Source organism: Cervus elaphus, chromosome 9 (genome assembly GCF_910594005.1).
Source record: "Cervus elaphus chromosome 9, mCerEla1.1, whole genome shotgun sequence".
Lineage (NCBI taxonomy): Eukaryota > Metazoa > Chordata > Mammalia > Artiodactyla > Cervidae > Cervus > Cervus elaphus.
Genome location: NC_057823.1, coordinates 21,745,412 through 21,765,016, shown reverse-complemented (window position 1 = coordinate 21,765,016; position 19,605 = coordinate 21,745,412). Strand labels below are relative to the sequence as shown.

The window sequence follows — 19,605 nt, the reverse complement described above, 5'->3', positions numbered from 1 at the left end:
TGAGCTTTTCTGTAATGTCTGGTCCACTTACCTCTCGGTGGGTTCATAGGTCAGCGAGTCGGGGGTCCATCGACCTCACGTGGCAGGTATCCATGGCCGGAGCAACCACGGGGCCTACTCCTTGGTCCTGGCTGGAGGGTATGAGGACGATGTGGTGAGTATGGGGAGCTGGTTTCATTTGTGTGTAACTGTGGCAAATACACATAACAGAAAACCATCGTAACTATTTTTAAGTACACCGCTCAGTGGCATTAAGCATATTCACACTGTCATGCGACTGTCACTACCATCCATCCACAGAAACTTTTCCATCTTTTGAAACCAAGACTCTGTCCCCACTAAACACTTGAGTCCCCATCCCTTCCCCCAGCTTCTGACCTGTACCATCTGCTTTCTGTCTCTATGGATCTGACATATAAATAGAGTCATATATTTATCCTTCTGTGTCTGGCTTATCTCCCTGAGCATCTTGTCCTTAAGAGTTCATCCACGCTGTAACAGGTATCAGAATCTCCTTCCTTTTTTAAGACTGGGTAATATTCCAGTGTGTGGCTGGACCACATTTTATTTATCCAGTCATCCATCCGTGGATGCCTGTGTTGTCTCCACATTCTAGCCCCTGTGAATAATGCTGCTATGAACCTGGGTCTGCACAGATCTCTTCATGTCCCTGTTCTCACTTCTTTTGGGTATAAACTCAGAAATGGGATTGCTAGCCTGCGGTGACTCTGTTTTTAATTTGTGAGGAATGTCCATACCGTTTTCCACAGCAGCCATACCAGCTTCCATCCTCACCAGCCACACACAGGGTTTCAGTTTCTCCACATCCTCACCCACACTTGGTGTTACCTGTTTGGTCGCTGGTCCTGACACCTTGGTTCTTTGACAGTTGGCATCCTCATGGGCATGTGTGGGTTCATTTTGAGGGTATCTCTCCTTTCCAGTGCGATCAGGGTTTAGCCTGCCCTCTGTCTCATTTTCAGGACCATGGGAACTCGTTCACGTACACAGGTAGCGGTGGACGAGACCTTTCTGGAAACAAGCGGACTGCAGAACAGTCTTGTGATCAGAAACTCACCAACACCAACAGGTTTGCAGAGCAGAGTGTTACTGTTTCTCAGGCGCACATCTGCCTCGTCCTCGGGTGGCTGCACAGGGGAGGGGCTGTGTTCTGTTTTGGAGCCATTACGTGCAGGAAGTTAGATTCCCATTAAGACTGTGGTGGTGGGATCTTCTATCAGTCCAGTGGTTAAGACTCTGCGCTCCCACTGCAGTGCACACGAGTTTCATCCCTGGTCGGGGAACTAAGATCCCACATGCCGCATATCATGGCCAAAAAACAATGTGGTATGTAGGTTCCATCTCTCCCCTGCTCTGTCCACTTGTGAGTCATTTAGTCACAGTTGAAGCAAACTTTCCCACAGAAGGCCAGATAATAAACATATTTGGCTCTGCACGCTGCATGGTCTCTGTGGCAGCCACTCAGCTCTGCTCTCATAGCACATAAGCAGCCACAGAGCCCACGGAAGAGGGTGTGCATGGCTCTGTTCCAATAAAACTTTATTTGCAACACCACTAGGTGGGAAGGAGTTTCCTGAGCCGCAATTACAGGATTGGGTAAAGCATAAATGGAGAGCACAAAGGAAAAGATAGAGATCTGATGACCTTTAAATATTATAAATCACACAAAAGCCATAAGTGTGCAGAAAAGGCAGGTGACTCTTGGGGGAAAGTCTGCCATTAGCAGGATGCTGCTGCTGCTAAGTCGCTTCAGTCGTGTCCGACTCTGTGCGACCCCATAGACGGCAGCCCACTAGGCTCTGCCATCCCTGGGATTCTCCAGGCAAGAACACTGGAGTGGGTTGCCATTTCCTTCTCCAGTGAAGGAAAGTGAAAAGTGAAAGTGAAGTCGCTCAGTCGTGTCCGACTCTTGGTGACCCCATGGACTGCAGCCTACCAGGCTCCTCCGTCCATGGGATTTTCCAGGCAAGAGTACTGGAGTAGGGTGCCATTGCCTGACAGTTATGCCTTTCTATGTAAAGAGCTGTTGCAAATCAACAAGAAAAACTAACAGAATAAAGCAAAGGATGTGCAAATCATTCTGCAATGTAATGAGATCCCAGTGACCATGAAAATTTATTCATCTTTAGTGAGCAAAAAAATACACGTTGAAGCAATGATGAGTTCCTATTTATTTATCCTGTAAAGCTGCCCAGATTCTCCAGTGTTGAGAAAGGCCAAGGCATAGGCTAGCATTCCATTGTTAGTAGAAATCTAAATTGGTATTTCTTGCTTTCCAGAAAGCTCTTTGCCTAAATATCTTTGTTTAAAAAGAGGGCTGCTGAGCTGACCTCTGCTCCCCCTGCTCCCAGGCCTCTGTGCCCTCCGTTGGGACAGGCCTGTTGGCCTGGCCCACATTTGTAATTTTTTTTTTCCCCAGTTTGGCTGTGCTTGGTCTTTAGTTGTGGCATGGGAAATGCGTGTTTTATTGTCTGTTTTTAATTTGAGGCATGTGAGCTCTTAGTTACGGCATGTGGGATCTAGTTCCTGAACAGTGAGAGTGCGGAGTCCCAACCACTGGACCACCAGGGAAGTCCCTCAGTTTCCCTTTCCTTACAAGGTCATTGGATTCAGGGCCCACCCTAATCCTTTCTGACCGCTGCCGAACTTGACCCCATCCTCAAGCACCCTCTTTCAAAAGAAGGTCACATGTTCATGCGATTGGGTGCTTGGGACGCGATCTGCCCCCTGTCTCGGGGACACTGTCCAGAGCATGGGCCTGCCTTGCCCCACAGGGCCCTGGCTCTCAACTGCTTTGCCCCCATCAACGACCTCAAAGGGGCCGAGGCCAAGGACTGGCGGTCGGGGAAGCCAGTCCGCGTGGTGCGGAACGTCAAGGGCCGCAAGCACAGCAAGTATGCGCCCATTGAGGGCAACCGGTACGACGGCATCTACAAGGTGAGCGAGGCCCCTGTGCCTGCACCCGCCGCCCCGCCCCCATGCTAGCATGATGCCCTCTGACCCCCGCTCCCCTCCCTCCGTAGGTTGTCAGGTACTGGCCCGAGAAGGGCAAGTCTGGCTTCCTGGTGTGGCGCTTCCTCCTCCGTCGAGATGACGTGGAGCCGGGGCCCTGGACCAAGGAGGGCAAGGACCGGATCAAGAAGCTGGGGCTGACCATGCAGGTGCGTCGTGGCCAGACCAGAGCCAGCCGGGGGCCCGGGCAGGGAGCGTCTGGCCGGCAGGGCCTTGCTCTCCAGGGTTTCTCTCATCCTGGATGATTTCCAGGTTGCGAACAGGTGGTAGCTCCCTGGCTTTCCCCGCCTCGTCCTTCAGCCAGAGGATGTTGAGGGGGTGGTGGCTCAGGTGTGCACGTGGCTTTGCCTTTTAAACAAAAAATAATGTTTTTAAAGATTTATTTATTATCTTTTGGCTGTGCTGGGTCTTCGTTGCTGTACTCAGGCTTTCTCTAGTTGCAGCAAGTGGGGGCTGCTTTTCTCTGTGATGCCTGAGCTTCTCACTGCAGTGGCTTCTCTTGTTGCAAAGCATGGGCTTTAGGGCGTTCGGACTTCAGTAGTTGCGGCTCCCAGACTCTAGAGCACAGGCTCAATAGCTGTCGTGCATAGACTATTGCTCTGCAGCACATGGGATCTTCCTGGACCAGGGATTAAACTGGTGTCCCCTGCGTTGGCACGCAAATTCTTAACCCCTGGACCAGTAGAGAAGCCCCAAGGCTTTGCTTTTGTGGTTAGAGGTGAGAGCTGGGCTTCCTTATCAGAGCTGTCTTAGAGGCGCTTATCCGAAATCAGTCTGGAGTCTGATCTCTTCTCTTGGCCAGTCCCCTCCACCCTTTCCTCTCCTCTCCTTTTCCATCTCTCTCTCTCTTTATTTTTTTGACCACACCATGTGGCATGTGGGATCTCTTCGTTTCCTGACCAGGTATGGAACCCTGAAGTAGAAGCAGAGTCCTAACCACTGGACCACCAGGGAAGTTCCCATCTCTGTTCTTCCTCTCTGTCCCTCACCCCTTCCTAACCCCAAAGCTGACAAACCAACACAATTGGTCTAAATAGATTAATATTAATAAGCAGTGCATGTGTGCTAAGTCACTTTAGTCATGTCCGACTCTGCAGCCCCATGGACTGTAGCCCCACAGGCTCCTGTCTGTCCATGGGATTCTCCAGGCAAGAATACTAGAGTGGGTTGCCATGCACTCCTCCAGGGGATCTTACAACCCAGAGTCGAACCCACGTCTCTTATGTCTTCTGTGTTGGCAGGTGGGTTCTCTTTTCTTTGGCAGGCAGGTTCTTAACCACTAGCACCACCTGGGAGCCCATAAGAGATGGAGAGAAGTCTAAATGTAAAGATAAGGTGGATCGTGCCCCTGGACCAATTGCTCTTCTCTATGACTACAGAATCTTTTCCAAGAGTTCACCCAGTGCCTGGGGAACACTGCCTTTTTGCACTATAATTATGGTGTTTTCTGTTCCTCACGGTGAGCGGCTTTACAGCTGATACGTCGTGGTGGGACTATTTCAGGAATCTTAATTGCTGTTGAGAGTCTGATAGTGCCTACCCCCTGGGCGGGGGTGCCACAGAGAGTTGTCTTTTGAAGCAGTGTTTATACCGCAGGGAATTCAGAAGCAGAGGAACTGAGGAGGCAGACAGCTGAGGGTCAGGAACTGTTTAGTGGGAGAAAGATTTTTATTTAGGACTTAAGTCTTCACAGTATGTTCACATTACTAGGAAAGCTTGAAGGTTTGTTAATGGAACAATTGTGATTGTAGGTGCCTTAGAGATGGGGTTCTAGGGGCTTTCCTGGCGATCCAGTGGTTACGACTCCGAGCTTCCACTGCAAGGGGCGCAGGTTCAATCCTTGGTCAGGGAACTTAGATCTTCTCAGAGGATCCTCTCAGATCCCAGATGCTCTCAGGCCAAACTGAAACAAAAAAGAAATGGGGTTCTAATAAAGCCTTCTGGAACTTGGAGGAACGCAGGACCCATCAGAATGGGGTCATGGAGCTAAGGCCTGGGCCTGGTTTATGGTAAATGAGGTCATCTTGGGGGCCAGCCATGCCCATCATCCCCACAGGGGTTGGGCGGGCTGTTGGCAGCACAGAGCCTGAAATTCTTACTGCCTAGCCGCCGGCTGGAAAAAGTTTGCCTACTTCTTCTCTTAGAAATGGAAAACCATTAAGACTGTCTTGGGGGAGTTCCCTGGCGGTCCAATGGTTAAGATTCCGAGCGCTCACTGCCGAAGGCCCTAGTTTAATCCCTAGTCAGGGAACTAAGATCCCACAAGCCTCGGGGTATGCAGCAGAATAAATAAATTAATAAAGGCTATCTTGGGAATTCCCTAGCAGTTCAGTGGTTAGGACTTGGGGCTTTCACTGCTGAGGCCTCGGGTTTAGTCCATGGTTGGGAAACTTAAGATCCCCCATGCTGTGTGGGTTCACAGCCTAAACAAAGCAACAACACAAGACTGTCTTTTTTGCTGCCTCTAACGTGCGGGATCTCACTCTGCCTCCTCCCCCGCCACCCCCACCCTGAGGCACAGGCTGTGTGTCTGTGTGTTTGCCCCCGTGAGTCTCTGCTCAGTCACTGCTCCAGAGTCGGGTCGGTGGAGACGTCTGGGTTGCGGCTGAGTGAACAGAGTCTGTCTCTGGGGCCGGACCAGGGAGGGGTAACAGTCCTGTCTTCTCCCACTCGCAGTACCCAGAGGGCTACCTGGAGGCCCTGGCCAGAAAGGAGAAGGAGACCAGCAAGCGGGCAGCCCTGGACAAGGAGGAGGAGGACGGGGAGGAGGGCTTCACATCCCCCAGGAAGGGCAAGCGGAAGAGCAAGTCGGCCGGTGGGTGCCTCTGCGGCCACCCTCGCGCCCAGGGGTGGGGCCGCCTCTACTCTCCATCCTCACCCCGCCCCCCGCTCTGTCCCAGGAGGTGACGGGTCCTCACAAGGGACGCCCAAGAAGACCAAGGTGGAGCCCTACAGCCTCACCACCCAGCAGAGCAGCCTCATCAAGGAGGACAAGAGCAACATGAAGCTGTGGACCGAGATCCTGAAGTCGCTCAAGGACGGGCCGGTGAGCTCTCCTGCCTGGCTGGGGCCGTTTCCTTTTCACTGTCGTAAGGAGGAGATGGTGTGAAATTGACCGTCTTCACTCTGCGCTGCGCAGCTCAGTGGCATTGAGCACACTCACATTGTGGTATAACATTGCCACCGTCCTCTCCAGGACGTCTCATCTCCCTAAACTGAACCTGTCCCTGTGAAACACTGACTCCCCTCCTCTCCCCCGGCCCCTGGCCCCATCTACTTCTTGTCTGTGGATCTGACTCCTCCAGGGACCTCCTGTGAGTGGGATCAGACAGTGTGTGCCCTTCTGGGTCTTGCTTCTCTCTGAGCATCACGCTCTCAAGGTCCACCCGTGTTGGAACCTCCTTCCTTTCTACAGCCGAGTAATGTTCCACCACATGAATGGAATTTGCTTACCCATTGTCTCTCATTGGACACTTGGGTTGCTTCCAGCTTTGGCTGTTGTGAAGGGGCTGCTGTAAACTTGGGTGGGTAGGTGACTCTAGGACCCTGCCTTTAGTTCTGTTGGGTATAAACCTCGAAGTGGGATTGCTGGTTTCTAGGGTCATTCTGTCTTCAAATTTCCCAGAAACCACCAAACCAGGTCAATTTTTTTTATGTTTGATCCTCCTGCCTTAGTGGGTAGAGTGACATTGATGGGTCACTGCAGGCGAGTGTCTTGGCCTTGGCGTCCTCTGTCCTTCCCTGGTGGGGACCACCTCTCCTTGGCTAACAGTCAGGATCAAACCCAAACCCTGCTAAGCCCTGGGCCAGCTGCCTGTTACTGCTGACGTCCTCTGCTTCCATTGTCTTCCTCTTTGTCATCCTGTCTCACAGCCTTCTCTCTCGTGGGTTTCTCTGCCCAGAGTCCGTTTCTCCCCCAGCCTTCCTGGCTCAGCCTCTCTCCTGTGTGAAATCACTGTGGCTGCCCTAACAAATAAGCCTTTAGGGGTAAAACCCAGGCCTGGGTGAGTCTGGTCCCTCTGGAGGCTCCTGGGGAGTTTCGACTCCTGACTCTTCCAGCTCCTAGAGGCGCCTCATCCCTGGTTCGTGGCCCCTCCCTCCATCCTCAAGCCAGCAGCTCTGCGTCTTTTGTCTCTGCCTCTGACCCTCCCCTTTCTTCTTATAAGGACCCCGTGATGACACTAGGAACCCGGGGTCATCCCCATCTCAGGAGCCTTAATCCCTCTTGCCAAGTCCCCTCTGCTGTGTGTGGTGGGTGACAGGTCCGCAGGTCCCAGGATTCAGACATGAGGTCTCAGGAGGCTGAGGTTCAGTCCTTCAGGTCTCTGTTGACAGATCAGCTTCTCTGTGGCGGGCTCTCGGTCCACCCCCCACCCTGTCCTTCCGCGGCAGCCGCTCCTTGCTCCCTGCTGTCCCCCAGCACTGCTGAGTTTCTGTCTTCCACCTTCCTGTCTTCAGTCTTCTCCTCTGGGCCCCAGGCTCCAAGAAAGCAGGTGTTTCTCCATTTTGCACCCTGCTGGCCCTGGGTGTCTGAGCGGTGGGCAGGTGGTGCTGCGTGTCGCAGGGCTGGGCTCTGCTCCGAAACGAGCACTGACAGAGCCTGGCCTTGGCCTCGAGCCTGCATGCGCTCCGCCCGGCTCCAGGCCCTCTGTCTTCTGGTCCTCAGACAGGGTCACAGTGACCCCTGTCCTCCCAGGGCAGGACCCGGGGCGAGGGCCGAGCAGGGCACCTGGAGACCTGTCGTGCTCCTTCATTCTGGGGAGCCGCGCCTTTGCCGGCCTCACACACCTGCTCTTCCGCTTTCAGAAATTCCTGAGCAAAGTGGAGGAGACGTTCCAGTGCATCTGCTGCCAGGAGCTGGTGTTCCGCCCGATCACCACCGTGTGCCAGCACAACGTGTGCAAGGTGAGGGGGTGGCCGCGGGCCCGCGGGGGCTCCAACCCCCGCCGCCACCCTGTGCTTGTTGGCTTCACTCGTACCTCCTGCCCCTTGCCCTTCCGGGGGCCTCAGGGTCTGTTTCCCGGGCTGCCTGGGTTACAGTTGCTCTCCCCTCCCCCACCAGCCGTCATCACAGGTGCCCATTGCCCTGCCACCACCCTGAGCCTCCAGCCACACTGGCCCTCTGCTGTGCCCTCAACAGGCCGGTGCGTGCCTACCTTCCCTGGGGGTCACACACTGGTCTTCTCCAGCATCTTACTGCCTGGGTGGGAGAGGTGGGAGAGGATGGGCTGTTGTCCTGCTCTGCCGTCTGGTCATACTAAATGATTTAAGTGGGCCTCAGGCAGGGCTGGAGAGGTGTGAGGCACTTATCACCTAGAGGAGCTGGGAGGAAAGCTTCCTGGAGGATGAGGTGGCACTAACCTGCCCCCTGAGAGGGGCCTCGGGGCAGCATCCCTGGTAGGCAGGATCAGGCAGGCTCATGGGAGTAGCCAGGGCCTGTGGGGGATGAGGGCTAGTGAGTGGGGCTGGAGCCTTCAGCCAGTGGTCAGTTTTAGGAGGGAAGCAGTCTCCAATCTGATGCTTTTGAAAGAGAGATTGGGAGAGGCTGAGATGGGTCCTGGACCAGGGTCTCCCCACTTTGGGGCTGGATTGTCCTCTATCATGGGGGTGTCCTGGGAGCTGAGCAGCATCCCTGGCCCCACCTACTTGGTCCCGGGTGTCCCCCGAGTTGGGAAGTACTGGGCTGCATGTATGGCATCTTTGGTGTGCCTTCTGGCCAGAGTCAGTCTGTAGGAACCTATGGGCAGTGCAGGCAGGCAGCTCAGAAGGGACTGTCCCTGCCACCTGCTCACTCTGGGTCGCTGCGCTGCGTCCAGGGCATTGGGTCAGTTGTCAGACCAGGGGAGGGACCCTGAGAATGTGGAGCACTTGGGCAGTACTCACGTGCTATGTGGCCTGATGGAGACTGGGAAAGATACCCCCTGGTGCCCCAGGCCACATGGGGCCCAAGGGGTTCAGAGGCTTGACAGAGTGGCATAGAGAGCACATCTTTGGGATCAGTTGCCTGGGTTTGACCTCCAACTCTTCTCCTTTCTGGCTGTGTGACTTTAAAAAGCCCCATAACCAGATCTTTCCCATCTTCTCAAACTGAAACTCTGTCCCTGTTAAACACTGACTCCCAGCCCCTGGCCCCACTCTCTACTGATACTGTTTCTGTGGATCTGACTTCTCCAGGGGATGTCTGTGAGTGGCATCAGACAGTGTGTGTCCTTCTGGGTCTGGCTTCTGTCCTGGAGCGTCAGGTTCAGGGCTCACCCGTGTTGTCCCGTGGGTGAGAATCTCCTTCCGTGTGAAGGCTGAGTCACACTGCAGCATGCAGATGGACCACGTTGTGTTGATCTATCATTTGTGAGTGAGCTCTAGGTGTTTCCACCTCTTGGCCACTGTGAAGCTCACAGCAGTCCAGCACCTGATTTTGAACCTGAGTCAGCGCATTGAGCGCAGTTACTGTCTCTTGTGTCTGCCATCAGCTATAGACTTTATACTGGAAAAGAACACAGGGATTTTTAAATACAGGAGCCACTGTATTTTTTGTATTTTTTAATACAAAAGCCACTGCCCTCCTCCAGCGGCAGCAGGTTTTCTCCTGCTTGGCGTTGCCCCTTACCCAGCCGCCTGGTGCCATCCTTCAGGTGTGCATACCTGTGCAGGTGTCTATGCCCCTGTGGGCATCATCTCCGGCCTGTTCCTCTCATGGGGCAGTCAGCTCTCCAGGTCCCCTCAGGCTTGCAGCTCGGTCTCCACACTTGACTCTTCCTCCCCACACCACCCTCCGCGTTGTTTGGTTGACGACTGGGTTCGAACCCAGAAGTCTGGCTCAGAATCCAAACTCCATCCTTCCCTCCCTTTCCTCCTGTCTTCTCACCGACACATCTTTATTGAGCCTCTGCTCTATGCTGGGTCCTATGCTTGGTGTGGGGATCTCAGGGAAACACAGCCCCTAATTGTGGGGAGCGTCTGCTCCGTTAACACACAAGCACATCAGTCTATCAGACAGTTCCAAAAGGAGAAAGGTGCTGTTTTGAAAGCAGACAGGGTGTGGTGAGGTGGGGCCATTCTGATGTGATGAGAGAGCCAGGGTAGACCTGCCAGGTGGTGTGACCTCCAGGTGCAGGAGCCTGGCAGCCAGGATGACCTGGGAGTCTCTTTTTTTTTTTTTTCGGCCACACTGAGCGATCACCTTGTAGGATCTTAACTCCCTGACCAGAGATCGAACGTGGGCCCTTGGCAGTGAGAGTGCAGAGTCCTGACCACTGGACCACTGGGAAGTTCCAACCTTGGTGTCTTTGATGAGCCTGGGGCAGCCGGGCCGGTCATGGGCTGCCAGCAGCTGGAAAATGAGACTGAGGGTCAGGAGGGGCCTCTGGGTGCCTGGTGCTGCCCCAGGGCCCTTGGGTGGCCAGGATCACCTCTCACCTGCCCCCTCTCCCGCAGGACTGCCTGGACAGGTCCTTCAAGGCCCAGGTGTTCAGCTGCCCGGCCTGTCGCTATGACCTGGGCCGGAGCTACGCCATGACCGTGAACCAGCCGCTGCAGGCCGTCCTCAGCCAGCTCTTCCCCGGCTATGGCAGCGGGCGGTGATCCTCAAGCACTTCTCGCCAAGTATTTTTTTTTTTTTTTAAAAACGTTATCAGAGGGGTCTGTGGCCCCCATTTCGTTTTTAGTGGGCTTAACTTAAACATGTAGTTTTTTCCTCCGCTCCCTAAAACTGCCTCGTCTTCCCGTTTTTTTTTTTAATCTATGAATTTTTCAGGAATTTGTATTATGCCTCAAAGGAAGGAACAAAGTTGGACTTCTCAGTGTTTTTATTTTGGTTTTTAACAAAAAGCCTGCAATTTTATCAGCAAAAAAAACCCAACCCAAAACAAGAAAGTTTTTCAAAAACTGGTTTTTCTTCTGAGGATGGGATTAGAAACGAGTTGGTGTGAAGGCTGCTTAAATTCCCAGGGTTGAGTTCTCAGCCATCCCTGCCACCGACTCGCAAGAAGGCACCGGGCTGCCTAGAACAATCTTTTCAAGTTTGGTGGGTCGGGCCCCCAGAGGTGAAGTTCCATCGCCTAAGACCCAGCGAGGCTGTGGTCCTGGGTGTCACCACACCCAGGTGTTGGCCCCGCATCACCAGCAGGAAACTGTTCCAAGGAAAAGCGGAGAAGTCCCACTGGGGCCAGTTGAAACGCTTACCTTCAAGCCATCCCCCACCGGGCTGCCTCCGCGTCCCCACCGCACACAAGCCACCGGCTACCCGAGCAGAAACCTGGGGCCACACCGAAGCTACCTCCACCGGACCCTCCCCTCCGTGGGGCCCAGCGCCGTCCCGACCTGATGCCACGGAAGCCACGCCCGGGGCCACATTCAAGTGCCTTTGGTCCCTCCCTCCTTTTCAACCCGGGGCTCTTTCTCAGCACTGAATTATTGACAATGCCAACCGGATTCTCAAACTGGGGTCCTCCGTGCCTCCCTGGGGATCCCAGGTGAGCGGGTGGGACGATCAGGGTTTTGTGGATCCTCAAAATTGAATTTGCAACTCACCAATTGGGAATTACAAGAGGGAAACCTTTTAAAATGAATAAACACCTTTTCCAAATGAAATTTTTTTTTTTTTTTGTAGTTACTGTATATGTACCAAGGAAGCTAATAACTGTAGGGTTTGGTTTTTTTTGTTTTTTTTGTCAGGGGGAAGTTTTGTATTTGGGGAATGATTCGTTAATGTTTCTAACTTTACCAAAGTTTGCAGCTTATACCTCAACAGAACAGGGATATTTTTAAGTCACATAACTGCAGACAAACTGGAGCAATACTGTTTTAAAAGTTTCTCTTTTTTACTTCATTATTAGGTGGTTTAATGTATTAGGAATAAACACCGAAATCCTGTGTAGGCTTTTTTTTTTTTTTTTACAAAGTTCAATATTCTCTGTCCAGGTTTTAGATTCTCAGAATAAATGCCTTTTACAGATGCGTTGGTTGTGTTTTTTTGTTTGCAAATTGCCCTGTAGTCTACTAGGCACTTCTGTAACTTGTAACATGTTTTCTCTATCTAGAAATACCCAGGATACTAGACAAGTAGCATCATTTCCACTTTGCAGGTGAGAAAACTGAGGCCCAGAAGATCCAAGTGATGGGTAGTGGTCCAGAGGGGCCAAACTGGGCCTTCCAGCTTGGAACCAGAGGTCACTTAGTGTCACTAAGGGGGATGGCACTGTCCCCATTTACACTTGAAGAAACAGAGGCTGTCATGGAACCCCCACGAGGAGACTGGCCCTGCCTTAAGTGGGTGTCAGCAGCCTGGACCATCATCTAGGGAACTGCTTTACCCTGCGGGACCCTCTGCAGGCCTAGGGTGCACATGGGGTATGGAGACAGATGAACTGAAATGCTGTTTCCAGTGGGAGTCAAGAGTCCAAGGATGAGGCACATTTTGCAGGTTTTCTCCTGTTTTTGGCTGTGCCTTCGTGGCTTGGCTTGCAGAATCTTAGTTCCCCCACCAGGGATTGAATCCATGCCCCCTGCAATAGAAGGATGGAATCCTAACCACTGGACCACCAGGGAATTCCCCAACAATGAGGCAAGTTGAACAGTTCCAGGGACGTTAACAGTGGCGAGTTCTATAGATGCCAACCTACCACTGGCACCTTGTACTGATGGTTCTATAACGCTGTGGGTGGATGTAAGAAATAAGCTCTGCCTCTTCGGGACCTTCAAGTGTGTCCTTGAAAACATCATGCTAAGTAAAAGTAGTGCTAGTGGTGCTCAGCAGTGTCCAACTCTCTGTGACCCTATGGACTACAGTCCCCCAGGCTCTTCTGTCCAGGGACGTCTCCAGGCAAGAATACTGGAGTCAGTTGCCGTGTCCTTCTCCAGGTGATCTAGTTACAAAAGATATATTTTCTCATTCATATGAAATGCCAAACAGGGATGCATAGAGACAGAAGGCAGATTCATGTAGTGATGACAGGACCTGGTGAGGGATGGAGGAGGTGGGGAGTTAAAGGGTGCAGAGTTCTTTTGCAGGTGATAAAAATGTCCTAAATTTGGTGATGATTGCAATACCTGTGAATGCATTAAAATCCTTTGAATTGTGCCGTATGTGAGTTATATCTCAAGTCAAAGTGTGAACATGAAATAAAAAAGAGGCCGTCTTGTGAGGAGCCAAGAAATAATGTCCCCAAGTGGGCTTAGGTGTCTGCAGGGGGGCCACACATGGGAGCAGGACACACTGAGGTACGTTGTCAAGATTGTAGAATATTTTTTGTTTCTCAGAAGTTAAGGAAGCTGTCGTTAGAAGTGAGCAAACCCCATGGACTTCGCTGGTCAACCAGTGGCTAAGATTTTGTGCTTCCAGTGCAAGGGAGCTGGATCCCATGTGCTGCAACTAAGACCCAAGGTAGCCAAATAAATATTATACAAAATATTATTTAAAAATGTCTAAAAAATGAGCAAACCCCGGCAAAGTGTGTGTGAACTGCTATGCAGAAAATAATTCCAATATTAGGTGTATTGAGTTCCTGGTTGACTTGGTAGTTCTAATTTTATAGCAGTTTTATTGAGATATATTGCCCATGACATAACACCCACTTAAAGTATACAGTGGGTTTTAGTATATTTGCACAGTTGTGTAATCATCTCTATCTAGTTCCAGAATTTCATTTCCCTCAAAGATACCCAGTCCCTATTAGCAGTCACTTCCCACCCCTCCCCCAGCCCCTGGCAACCATCAACCCACTTTTTTTTTTTTTTTTTCCCCATCAACCCACTTTTTGTCTGCCAATTTGCCTGTTCTTGATAGTTCATGTAATTAAATTCATAAGACAGTTTTTTGTGTCTGGCATCTCACTGAGCATCGTGTTCTCAAGGCCCATCCACACTGTAGCAAGTGTCAGGGCTTCACTCTTCATGTCTGAGTAATATTCCAGTTTGAGGTTGGACCACCTTTTAAAACTTACGTGGTTGCTTTTTTCTTTTTTTAATGTAAATCTTTCTTTTCTCCCTCCACTCCTTGCTATAAAATTAATAACCCTTGAAAAAGGCTGAGCGCCAAAGAATTGATGCCTTTGAGCTGTGGTGTTGGAGAAGACTCTTGAGAGTCCCTTGGACTGCAGGGAGATCAAACCAGTCCATCTTGAAATCAACCCTGAATATTAATTGGAAGTACTGATGTCGAAACTCTAATACTTGGGCCACCTGATGTGAAGAGTTGACTCATTGGAAAAGACCCTGGTGCTGGGAAAGATTGAAGGCAGGAGGAGAAGGGGCCAATGGAGGATGAGATGGTTGGATGGCATCACCGACTCAATGGACATGAGTTTAAGCAAACTGGAGATGGTGAAGGACGTGGAAACCTGCAGTCCATGGGGTCACAAAGAGTCAGACATGACTAAGTGACTGAACAACAATAATCCTTTAGAACATTTGTAAATTGAAGATGAAGAAAAAGCCAAAGTATATGATCTTGCCCCCCAGAGGGTTAATATTTTTAGACTTCATTTGTACATGTGTGTTGGCATGGCAACATTCAACCTCAGAACATCTGAGGCATAGACAGGTTAAGTGACTTATCCAAGGACATGGCAAAGCCAGGGTACATACTTGTTTATTGATGTTTCTCTATGTTTTTGTTTTATATACAAATTTAAAGAGTAACATTAGGACAGTAGTGTCTGTACTTTCTTGTGCCTGTTGATGGGGTAGCCACTTTATCCAGCACCTCAACAACCACATGAGCCGTGTGTGGTCTGGTGTTTGCATTATTTGCATATCTGCTCATAAAAGACGTATCCTATATGTGTGTCTAGTGATACATGCTTGGTGTGAAATGGAATGTTAGAATTTCAACCCCAAATGTATTTTTCATTAAAAATTAAACATTAAAAAATTTTTTTATTTTTAAAAATTTTGGCCACACTATGTGGCTTGCAAGATCTTAGTTTCCCAACCAGAGATTGAACCTGGGCAATGAAAGGGCTGAATCCTAACCACTGGACTGCCAGGGGTCTACCCCTCAAATGTATTTCTTTTTTTTTTTAAGCTTTTTATTTTTAAATTTATTATTCTTTTAATGTTTATTTTTATTTATTTGGCTGCACCAGGTCTTAGTTGTGGCATACGGAGTCTCTAGTTCCCTGACCAGGGATCTAACCCAGGCTTCCTGCATTGGGAGTCCGGAGTCAGCCACTACACCACCAGGGAGGGCCGCCCCCCACCTCAACCCTGCCACCAAATGTATTTCTAAAAATTTATATTTTAAAGACGTAGGAGGATCTAGGGACACCCCTGATGGTTCAGTGGCTAAGACTCTGAACTCAGGCTTCAGAACTGATGGTTCAGAGGTAAGGAATTTGCCTGCCAATGCAGGGGACCTTGATTGCCTGGTCCAGGAAGATCCCACATGTCTCAGAGCAACTAAGCCTGTACACCACAACTACTGAGCCTGTACTCTAGAGCCCTCCAGCCACAGCTAGAGAGTAGCCCCCTGCTTGCTGCAACTAGAAAGTCCACGTGCAGTATTGCAGATCCAGCAAAACCAAAAGTAAATAAATCTTAAAAAAAAAAAAAAAAAAAAAGACTGCAAACTCCCAGTGCAGAGGGCCCAGGTTCAATCCCTGGTCAGGGAGCTAAGATTTTGCAAGCCCTGTGGTGCGACCAAAAAAAAAAAAAAAAAAAAAAATAGAGGATCTATTTTTCCATCCATCTCTATTATGTATCAAACAAGCCCATAAGCAGAAGCTGGAGGGGAGTTTGGGGAAAGCAGAGGAAGGTGGAAAACAGTGAGAAAGGAACTGGCCTTGGGTCATCTGAAGGCCGGTACTTGGAGAGCCTCCTGGTCCTTTCTTAGGGACACATACCAGTGATTCCCAGAACCCAGCCTTTGGTGGGATCCGCACTTGTCTGCAAAGACTTGAATATGATTCAATGAGTTGTTGCCAAGTTAACTTATCCATTTGAAAATTGTCAGGACTGTGTCCTTCTTCCTTGGCATAGAACACTTTTACTTAAAGGACAGTGATTATAGTTTTTTTCTTTTTCTTACATTTTGTTATGAAAACTTTCAAATGTAGAAAAGTTGAAAAGACTGTATGGTGAACTCTCAAATATACTTCCTGTGTGGATCCTACAATTGTGGTTTTTTTTTGACACATAGATGGCATTTTAAAAAGTTCCCTTAAGAAGCCTCCTACGATGTTGATGGAATGTAAATTTGTGAATTGGTGCAGCCACTATGGAGAACAGTATGGAGGTTCCTTAAAAACCTAAAAATAGAGTTGCCATATGATCCAGCAGTCTCACTCCTACACATACATCTGCAGAAAACTCTAATTTGAAAAGATATGTGCACCCCAGTATTCACAGAAGCACTATTTACAATAGCCTGGGCATGGAAGCAACCTTAAATGTCCATCAACAGAGAATGGATAAAGAAGACGTGCTACACACATACAATGGGATATTGTTGTTTAGTCACTCAGTCGTGTCCAACTCTTTTGTGGCCCCATAGACTGTACCCCGCCAGGATCCTCTGTCCATGGGATTCTCCAGTTAAGAGTACTACAGTGGGTAGCGAGCGATTCCCTTCTCCAGGAGATCTTCCCAACCCAGGGATCAAACCTGAGTCTCCTGCATTGGCAGGCAGATTGTTTACCACTGAACCATCTGGGAAGATCATAATGGAATATTACTTAGTCATAAAAAAGAACCAAATCACGCTATTTGCAGCAACATGGATGGACCTAGAGATTCTCATACGAAGTAAGCCAGACAAAGGCAAACAACATGATATCACTTACATGTGAAATCTAAAATACAATACAAATGAAGTTATTTACAAAACAGAAATAGACTCAGATTTAGAAAACAAATTTATGGTTACCAAAGAGGAAAGGTGGTGGAGGAAGGGATAAATATATATAAAAACTGAATCCCTTTGCTGTACAGCAAAAACTAACAGTATTGTAAGTCAACTACACTAGAATTGTTTTTAAAAAAGGAACTTGAGAAAAAATTTAAGTCCCCCTAAGCAAAATTGGAAAGCTGACAACCTATTTAGGTACCCCGATATAAAAAAATCAGAGTCGTGACATCCAAACACCTGGAATTCACTGTCATATGGGGTAAAAAACTAAGTAGAAAAAAAAAAAAAAAAGATTTCAGGTGGGGGGGGGGGAGAATCCCTCTAGGACTGCATGTTTGAGGCCCTATTAAGGCTACCAGGTTATATTTCTGTCTTTCCCACAGGTTAGGGAGTTCCTTGGGAGCAGTTACTATTTCCTGTTTTTTAAGTTAAATTTTAACTGCACAAGGGAATATTTGAATATAGCCCCCATGAGGCTACAAAACACCCTAGAGCAGGTTAACCTCCTCACCAGCTACCCTTTTTTAACCAACCTGGATCCCTCCTCTCCGGAAGATTTACTTTTCTCAGTTTGGGGATGGCCTTTTTCTGCGCGGGGCCACAGGCAGGTGGCTCTTAGAAACCACACAGCCATGAGTGGCCCTGCGTTCCTTTCCATAAGGTATTAAGTTCTGCACCATCCTGCGGCTGTCCACAGGGGTGTAGGGGGGAGTCATTCCTTGATGCCTACATATAAATCTAGCCCTTTTTAATGGCTACATAGTTAAAAGTATTCCAAAATTAGTTATTTATCTAATCTACAGTCGTATATTTAGAGCACAACACTGGAAACAAATGAGTACAGAAATGCAGCAGCATCCTTTCCAAACTCTGCAGCCTTTTTCAGAGTCCAGGACCTTCAGAAATAGAGCGTAAATGCCCTAGCCACGTTATTAGTAAGCGTCCAGTTGTCCGATTTATACTCTGCCAGCTAAAAAGGGGCGTGGTCAGCTACTGGCTGGCATGCAATTAAATAACCATCATGATGATGATCCTGCAAACCTTAATTACATGTTCACTTTGCTAAGTCACATCAAACGATTTACTTGCCTCCTGTCACCTGACTTAAACTTTCCAGGAGAGGGGCACACGGTGAGGGATTCTATCACTCTTAGATCTATTTCACAGGGGAAACGAGGCCCAACGAGGTTACTTCGCTGGGGGCCGACCACCGTGAGGCTTGTGGGCCCAGCTGAGCTTTGAACTTAAGTCAGGAGGCACCAAACTCCTCGCCTCTCTTACGTTTTAGGGATCTCGCGGAAGGTCACCTAGCTTTATCCGAAAGCCTTTGCAAAGTTTTGTGGATTGTGACAGAAATGAACTTGGAATTTTTGGGTGGTGGGGGAGAAAGGAGAAATGGAGGCAGAGGCGCTTGCTGTTTGACTTTTACTTCTCCCGTTCTCAGTGCTCCTCCTTTGCAAAATGAGTTCAGTTGGAGTTATCTTTGCTACCTCCTGACTGGGCGAATTGGAAAACGCTGAGCCCAGTTTCCGGCTCTGGGTCTCGAACCCCCTCTCCGAAGCTCTCAGGCGCGGTGCTGATGCTGTGCTGAGTCTCACGTACTCAGCAGCAGCCTGATAACCGGGGCGGGATTCGGGCCGTGATTGGCACCCGCCCCTGCCAGTCCGCTCCTGGGGCTGATCCCATAAGCCAATATTCTCTTGCCCCCTTGCGGTCGTTGGGCGGTCCCTGAGGCACCCTTGTCAATCCGAATCCTAGCGCCGTCGGGTTGGTCTCAGCCTCTTAGCTGGCGTGCGCAGCCTGCAATGAGAACCGAGCCGGTCACCGGGCACGTGGGTAGGCGCCGGCGTGTCCCTAACGGCCGGCCAATGGTGAGGCGAGGCCGGTGGCTGCGCCCGCCCAATCGAGGCGCGCGGGGGGCGGGCCGTGCAGTGTTGATGGGCCCGGTGGAGGGGAGGGGCGGAGCTGTCAGCGACAGCCAATAGGCGCGCGGGCGTGGGCTCGGGGGCCAATGGTAGCCGGGGCGGAGCTGGCGCGCGGCCTTATAAGCCCCGCCCGGGGCGCTCGCGGAGGGCTCGGCCGCCAGCGACCGAGCGGGGCCCGGCCCGAGTAGGGCCTGGGGGTGCGACGCCGAGGGCGGGGGAGCGCGCGCCGCTTCTCCGGACCGAGCCGCGCGCGCCGCCTCAGGTGAGCCCGCGGGGAGGCGGCCGCAGCGTCCGAGCGCGGGCCCCAACGCCGCCGCCGCCCCCGCGCTGCGCCCGGGGCTGCGGGCGGGCGAGCGGGCGGGCGCCCGGGACTCGAGGCCCAGGCCTCGGGTGCGGCCTGCTCGGGCCGCGGCCGCCGCGCTTTGTCCGGGCCCGCGAGGCGGTTGGGGGCGTTAACCGTCCGGCCCTGGGCGCCCGCCCGGCCTCGGGCGGGGGCGGTGCGGCTGGACAATGGCGGGGCCAGGGGCGGGAGGCGGGGGCGCCCTCCCTGGGTCGGGGGCGTGCGGGGGCTGGGCCGGGGCGTCCCCGCCGGCCCCGCACAAAAGATGACAGCGTGGGTGGCCCGGCCCGGCTGGCCCTGCTTGGCGGGCCCCTCCTCTTCCATTATTCACAAGAATCCTAATAATTAAAAAAATAATAATAAAGATAGAGAGATCCCAGTCCCTGGGATCAACACGCCTGCATTTCCGGCCCTTTGGGAACCGGTGGGGTAAACGGGGCGCTTCCCAGTGGTGTCCCCCGAAA

General features: G+C 51.1%; 2 protein-coding genes across 3 annotated transcripts in view; both read left to right on the top strand.

The window, feature by feature from the left end:
• UHRF1 (ubiquitin like with PHD and ring finger domains 1) overlaps window positions 1–11,989 on the top strand; it is a 32,442-nt gene extending 20,453 nt beyond the window's left edge. The window contains exons 9-16 of the mRNA XM_043911885.1: window positions 50–154; window positions 984–1,090; window positions 2,796–2,958; window positions 3,045–3,182; window positions 5,710–5,848; window positions 5,934–6,079; window positions 7,840–7,938; window positions 10,468–11,989. Of these exons, the coding sequence (XP_043767820.1) occupies window positions 50–154; window positions 984–1,090; window positions 2,796–2,958; window positions 3,045–3,182; window positions 5,710–5,848; window positions 5,934–6,079; window positions 7,840–7,938; window positions 10,468–10,614 (1,044 nt within the window). The 3' untranslated portion in view covers window positions 10,615–11,989. The remainder of the gene's footprint in view (window positions 1–49; window positions 155–983; window positions 1,091–2,795; window positions 2,959–3,044; window positions 3,183–5,709; window positions 5,849–5,933; window positions 6,080–7,839; window positions 7,939–10,467) is intronic.
• A 6,943-nt stretch (window positions 11,990–18,932) lies between these two features.
• Window positions 18,933–19,605, top strand: part of KDM4B (lysine demethylase 4B) — a 116,417-nt gene continuing 115,744 nt past the window's right edge. For both annotated transcript variants that reach the window (XM_043911883.1, XM_043911882.1), the window contains exon 1: window positions 18,933–19,063. The gene's annotated coding sequence lies outside the window, so the exon portion shown is untranslated. The remainder of the gene's footprint in view (window positions 19,064–19,605) is intronic.